This window comes from Chanos chanos, chromosome 9 (assembly GCF_902362185.1).
Source record: "Chanos chanos chromosome 9, fChaCha1.1, whole genome shotgun sequence".
Classification (NCBI taxonomy): domain Eukaryota; kingdom Metazoa; phylum Chordata; class Actinopteri; order Gonorynchiformes; family Chanidae; genus Chanos; species Chanos chanos.
Window position 1 is genome coordinate 29221984 of NC_044503.1, and position 7500 is coordinate 29229483.

The 7500-nt window shown below is 42.9% G+C and overlaps 1 protein-coding gene across 1 annotated transcript in view; it reads left to right on the plus strand.

Moving 5' to 3' along the window:
* galnt1 (UDP-N-acetyl-alpha-D-galactosamine:polypeptide N-acetylgalactosaminyltransferase 1) overlaps positions 1–7500 on the plus strand; it is a 70568-nt gene that overhangs the window by 50179 nt on the left and 12889 nt on the right. The window contains exon 5 of the mRNA XM_030784153.1: positions 4027–4193. Coding sequence (XP_030640013.1) covers positions 4027–4193 — 167 coding nt within the window. The remainder of the gene's footprint in view (positions 1–4026; positions 4194–7500) is intronic.

Below are 7500 nucleotides of genomic sequence, written 5' to 3' on the forward strand. Positions count from 1 at the left end.
AGGAACCAAGTCAGAGGAGAAAAGAGACAGACAGGAGAAGCGGAGGGGGGGGGGGGGGGTCAAGAGATCATGAGAAAGAGATAGAGACAAATAAAAAGAAGGGAAAGAGAGGACTCGGCGGAGGGGTGATGGGGGGGTGGGGGTTTGACTTTTCAGATTGAAATCCTTCTTATCTGAACAGAGTGGTCAAACGTGAAGTGAAACGGCTGAGCGTGTGCAGTAAGAGCCATCTGTCTCTCCGCTCTAATCACACTGTCCACTGTCTCCACAGCCCTCAGACTACTGCTCCTGTCAGCAGTCAGTCACGTCACAGTCTCATTTATCACTTTAGTCTACGGTCACACACACACACACACACACACACACACACACACACACCCACGCACGCGCGTGCGCACATGCACACACAAAGCACGCGCACACACATGCGCGCACGTGCACACACACACAGACACACACACATACGCACACATACACACACACACCACCACACACATACACACACCACACACATACACACACACAGACGCACACACACACATACACGCGCACACACACACACACAGACAGACACAGACAAATTACACCCCCCAGTCACAACGTAGCATTTCAGATAAACTGGTAGATTCAGGTAAACTGGTAGATTCAGGTAAACTGGTAGATTCAGGTAAACATTCAGCCTGTGTGAACCTTTGCCAAAATAAATGCAGCTTCATATTAAGATTTTGAATGTTTCATGAAAAAAAAAAAAAGAAAGAAAGAACACATCTTGTTAGCGTGTGTTCTGTTTGTGCTTCGAGCTCTCCTTCAGCTAGACCTGCAAGCGTATGAGAGTTTGACAGCCATAAAGTGTGTGTGTGTGTGTAATATGTAGGTATTTAAAAACCTTTTGGCTGTTTTTATTTTTCTCTGATTACTCCAAATAAACCAAATGATCCCCCCAGGGCAGTGTGTGTGTGTTTAAATGCATGTCTCCTTTCCCTCTGTAGTGTCTTTTTGATCAAGGTCTCTGTTGTGCTCCATCATTAACTGTTTTCAGTCTCAGCAGTAGTCCACAGTAGAAGCATATGTCGGAAGCTATAGCGGTTTGATGCAGTAGTTCTGTTCTGCCTACAGGGTCACACACACACAAACACACATACACACACACAAACACACACACACACACACACAAACACACACATGCACTGAGTGGATGTTCATCCTGCTCCTTTCCCGCTGACACAGAAACAACTCCTCACCTCTCTCTCTCTCTCTCTCTCTCTCTCTCTCTCTCTCTCTCTCTCTCTCCCTCCTGTCTCTCTCTCTCTCTCCCCCCCTCCTGTCTCTCTCTCTCCCCCTCCTGTCTCTCCCCCCCCCCTCCTCTCTCTCTCTCTCTCTCTCTCTCTCTCCCTCTTGCTCTCTTTCTCTCTCTCCCCCTCTCTCTCCCTCTCTCTGTCTCACCCCCCCCCTCCCCCTCTCCCCCTCTCTCTCTCTCTCTGTCTCTCTCTCTCTCTCTCTCTTTTTCAGTCAGACAGGTAACAAAAGACCAATCACAGAGCACGACTGTAAATGAAGTCACTGTTTGAGCTCCTCAGATTGACAGTAGGTTAATGAGTTTAAAGAGAGAGACAGAGAGAGGGAGAAAGAAAAAGAGAGAGTGTGCATGTGTATTCTGTGCAGCTACAGGTTAATGAGTTTTCAGGAGAACGGGGTAGAAAAGAATTGTGTTTCCACGGCGATGGGACATGACGGACAACAACCCCTCAACTTATTTAATTAGTACTGAGTGTGCATGTGTGTATGTGTGTGTCTGTTAGAGGTTGAAAATGAAAGTGTGTGTGTGTGTGTGTGTTAGGACTGCATGATTTGGTCAAAAAAATCATATCGCAGTTAGACGGAAAGATTTTGCGATTGCGATTTGAACTGCAATATAATAAATATCTAAGTTAGCATCTCATATTTTTACGTAGTTGTCAAGACTAAAATCAGATAAAGGCATAGACCTACACAGTAAACGGATGTTTTGAAATAAAAGATGTTTTCAATAAAAGCTTTAAACTAACTCAACTACTCGGTGACAAAACGGTTACTAATTGTTTAGAACCTTTTAAAGTATTTCTCAGAGAGCGTCAGGCATGTAAAGTCACCAGCAACTGTTTGTTTTAGTTCAGGTCGGCTTAGATTAGTTGTGCAGCCCTTGTGTGTGTGTGTGTGTGTGTGTGTGTGTGTCTGACACTCTTTTCCAGTCTGTCAGAGACTGAAAAGGAGAGTTGTGCATTGCTCATGTCATTTATGTTTGTTTTTCTGTGCACTTCATGTTATAAGTACATAAAAATTGCACAACATCTTAAGACTAAGTGAGTGCCTGTGTTGTTTGTGTGTGTGTGTGTGTGTGTGTGTGTGTGTGTGTGTGTGTGTAAGTGATTGTAGCTGTGTTGGGGCAAACAGGAAATAGGACAGGAAGTGAGAGCATGTGTCCCATTTTAGCGCTCCAGATACAACAAACACTGGGGCTTCCTGTTCCTGCATCTACAGCAGATTGGCACAGGAATCAGCGCTTATATAATCTCCCCGAGAAACAATTCATTTACCCCTGAACCCGCCCACTCTCCCAAACTCTCCAATCAGAGTCAAGGAGCGGGCTAATTGCCTCTCTGATGGACCAATACGGAGTGTTTGTTGGAGACTGCTCTTAGAGAGATAGCGTTCCAGGCTTGGCATCCTTCTTATTCCTGTCTTGGCTCTCGGACTGAATGAGCAGGCAGGTGAATTAAAGAATGAATCAGCCACTGAATGGGTGAACTCATGAAGATCTAAATGCATGGATTTTTTTTTTTTTTAGGTGAAATGGTCAACCAACCAATCAATCAGTCAGTCTGTCAGTCTGACCACTTGATCAGTTATGCAAACAAGCGAATGAATACGTGGATGGATGGATGGATTTGTAGTTATAACAATCAATTGATCAGTCAGTCACTTCAACCCTAACTGAAATGGTGTGGTGTTTTGTAAGGCGTCAAATGTAAATGAGGTTTGTGAATGAGGTTTAGAGTGAACGGACAGAAAAGAGAGAGAGAGAAGAACCGTAGATGAGTAAACGGGTCGATAAACGAAGAGAAAATGGAGGTGTGTGGGGTCTGTTTTTTTTAGGACATAAAAAAATCGTAGTTCTGAGAGAAGATGAAACCCAGCTGGTATGAGATAAAACACTTAAAGGAAGGAAACAGTCTTCTCTTTCTCAGTCTGTGTGTGTGTGTGTGTGTGTGTGTGTGTGTGTTGAATGAACTCATTAGCTGCATGCTACTCTAAATGCACATGGAGTGTGAGAGTAAGTGAATTTGTTGAATAACTAATTAAGTCAACACATTTCCAAAAGCATATGTGTGTGCTCTTCTAAATGTGTTGTGAAAAGTGAATGTGTGCGTGTGTGTGTGTGTGTGTGTGTACATGTTGAATAAACTTATTAAAGGAAGAGAAAAGTGTAAATGAACTTGCCAAAATCATTTCAGGTTACAGAGCTGCAGTCTGTCACACTTTCTTTTATTATGTAGCTACACACACACACACACACACACATGCTATAAAGATCAGTATATCTCTGAAAATATGCCTCTTTGAAAACATGCATTACTGAAGAGGCAGGACCAGACAGTCAGAAGGTAACGGTTTGTTGGGTCCCTTCTCTGGCTTTGATTAGTTTGTAGTGTTTGGTTGATTAGATTTGATTGGTTTGTTAATTGTTTGTGTTCTCTCCCCCTGCCTTAATTAATTCACACCTCTCCTGGGAGAATATATTGGAGGAAAAGACAGTAATATCATAGTAACTCAGGAGCCAATAAACTGTTCAGTTTCATTAAAATCAATGCAGGCTTCATTTCCCAATGCAGCACGTCTTACAACACCCTTAGCTTCAGTAAATAGGCCCTTAAGGCTGTTCTGATTGGCCGGTCTTCTGTCCATGCTGATATCTGATTGGTGTTCTCTCTCTCTCTCTGGTTGTATGTATGTGGGTTCGTGGGTGTGTGTGTGTGTGTGTGTGTGTAGGTGTAAGAATAAGCTGTATCCTGATGATCTTCCTCGTACGAGCGTGGTGATAGTTTTTCACAATGAAGCATGGACCACTCTGCTTCGCACTGTCCACAGTGTCATCAACAGGTCTCCACGGCACTTACTGGAGGAGGTGGTACTGGTGGACGACGCCAGTGAAAGAGGTTAGTGTGTGTGTGTGTCTGTGTCTGTGTCTGTGTCTGTGTGTGTGTGTGTGTGCGCGTGTGTGTCTGTGTATTTGTGTGTGTGTGTGTGTGTGTGTGTGTGTGTGTGTGTGTATGTTAGTGTTAGAATGTGGTTCTGTGTGTTTGTGTGTGTGTGTGTGTGTGTGTGTGGTATGTTAATGTATGTGTTAGTGTGTTTGTCTTTACCTGTGTGTGTAATGGTTCACCCTATTCACGGTTTGGTTCGTATCTCAGTTTTTGGGCCAGGGTTCAGCTTGTATCATGGTTCAGCTTGTAATGCCAACTCAGAACTTCAGTTTTGCTTTCTTTTTTCATTTGAACACGTAGAAATTAAACACGGAAAGAATTTAAATCAATTTAATCCAAACAGCAGCAAAGCGCTGAGAATAAATGGAAAAATATTCTTCAGTAACTTTTATTACATTTACGTCTTCTTAACAAGAAATGTAAGAAAACAAAACTTCAACTTCAAAACATCCTAAACTTCATTACATTCAAATTGAAATGTGTTTTTTTTTTTTTTTCTTTTATTCCCAAGAAAATGACTGCAAGAAAATTAAACTTGAGCGCCAGTTGTTCAGTGCTTCCTCTAGAAATTCCGTATAAGAAAAGTAAAATTGAATCACCGCACGGTCGCTTCAGCATTGGCATTTCAGAAGAGAGACAACGTTAGACGATTACAAAATAACAACCGACCGCGCCGATCTGGACCAGATCAGCGCGCGGCTGCTTCGATAGGAGAAAAGTTAAGTTCACATATTTAAATATAACATAATGTTTATGATCTGAATTATGGTACCGTGTGTTTAATAGTTATTTAAAACGGATGACCTCGTAATTAAAGGCGTTGCAGGGCAGCGTCGGGTCGGTTAAAGCATATGCGCACCGCACGATAAACACAGCGGGTATATTTCCTCGCGGTGAAAAATGAAGAGGAAATTAAATGGCGTACCGGTTTCAAATTATGATTTACGTTATTCCTAATGATGAAAAACCGTATGGAATATTCTCGTATACTAAGAATATGTATTCGTTGTGATGAGTTATCACGTTTGGGAAAAGAAGAAAAAAAAACTTTAATTACAGGCTAAGGTGAAAAAAGAAAGGTTCACCAGACACAGTATGAACTGAACCGAGCATAAGAGAGCCATGCTTTGGGTTTGGGGCGTTACACCCCCTAGTGAACATATATTGTTGGTCTTCATTTGTGTGACCTAAGCAAGTAGGGAAAGAGAGAGAGTGAAAGTGTATATGTAAGTTGTGTATAATAAGTATGAGATCTGTCTGGTTGTGTGGGATGAATGAGTGAGCTTTCTTAAGAAGGTTTGTGTGTTATTGTGTTGGGGTGTGTGTGTGTGTGTGTGTGTGTGTTGGTGATTCTTCAGTGTTCTTTTTAATGAGCACAATTTGATGCACTCTAACGCTGCTAGAATACTACACTCTTTTGTCTCTCAGGAAAAGCCTGCATGTTCTCTCTCTCTCTCTCTCTCTCTCTCTCTCTCTCTCTCTCTCTCTCTCTCTCTTTAATAAGAGAGCAGGACTCACATGAAGGAAAAAGATGGCTGCTGACCTCTTTGTGTCTAGTCGTCATTTCCATGACATTGTGATGTGACTAAGAGGTGTGTGTGTGTGTGTGTGTGTGCGGGCACGCGCATGTGTAGTAATATATGACTCAGACGTGTGCGTGTGCGTGTGTGTGTGCGCGTGTGTGTGTGTGCTGTTTTACATCTGAAACCCAGGCCTGTAATTTGCATGGAGAATTGAGTTGATGTTTTGACGATGAGCTTGCAGCTGGAGTAATACCTGCAGGCCCATGTCATTAAACACACACATACGTTCACACACACACACACACACATCATTTCCACATCCCTACACATCCAGAAGCTGTAGGAGCTGGAGTCTTAACTTACTGTGTGGTAAAGACCAAAGAACACACTCCTACTTTTTTCTCTCTCTTTTACTTTTTGTCTCTTTGTGTCTCTCAGGTTCATGACTTTTTAATACTTTGAATTTGACAGTCTCATTAAAGTGGAGATCTGAAAATCTTCAGATGAATAATAATTAGCGTCTATGTAAAATACTTCATCTTCTCTCTCCTGCCATCATCACTCATGTCTAACTCTGTGTGTGTCTGTGTGTGTGTGTGTGTGTTTGGATAGAAAATGAGAGAGATCGTGTGTGTGAGTGTGTGTGTGTGTGCGTGTGACTGTAAGCCATATGACTCCGTGTCAGTTGTCTGGCTCTGAGCGAGACATCTGTCATAGTTCCCTTATCTCTGTCCTGTAAGCTCTTCCTGAGGTGCCCTCCACACTGCCTGTTGAAAAATGACTCCAAAGAAAAAAACCAGTTCACAGGGGAACACTTGTATGCCTTTGTTAATGACCTAGTTTATGCACATAGGCCAATGTATGACAACACACACACACACACACACACAAACAAAGAAGTAGATGCTGTCAGACATATCTGTCTGTACTTATAAACACAAATGCCTCCTTCTTACTCTCACTCACACACACACACACACACACACACACACAGAGAGAGAGCCACACGCGCTCTTTCCCTCTCATCTTTCTTTCCAAACACGCACACACACACACACACGCGCGGAGTGAAAACAGCGAGGCTTATTAAACGACTGAATGAAAGACGAGCAAGGTTAGCGGAGAGCTGTTTTTCTGTTGGTGCCGTGACAGTTGGCAGTTTCACTCCCTCACTCGCGGCTTCCGCGCGCCGCACAAATTTGTTGTTCTGCTGCAACATCTCAACCCGGCAAAAAAAACAGTTGGAAGATTTCATCAGGATTTCACCACGCTAACGGCGTCTCTCTCAGAGCCTTATGGTAACGACGCGTGTTTGTTCTGCAGTCAAAAAAAAAAAACCCCGTAGAGTTTTTGGTGGGCTCTATTTTTGGAGAGAAATTAAGCTGGCGATCGGTTTGGAGTGGTTATCTGTCTGTTCTGTAGATAGAGACTGCAAAACGGAATGGAAACACTCTCATTCTCTCTCTCTATGGTCCTGTTATCAGGACGCGTGTGTGTTTGTATGAGGAAGGTAAATATTGATTGTGTTCTTTATGCCGATTTATTCCTCATTAGGGGAGAGAGAGAGAGAGAGAGAGAGAAAGAGAGAGGGAGAGAACGCCCAGGAATGTGTTTGTATTAAGCACTACTCAAGGTTATGTACACACACTTATTTGGCAAAAGGTTCACACACTCTTGCACAACTCACATACAGTGGCACTGTTAGCCAAGAGGAGAGCATGTTTAATGTGTAAGCG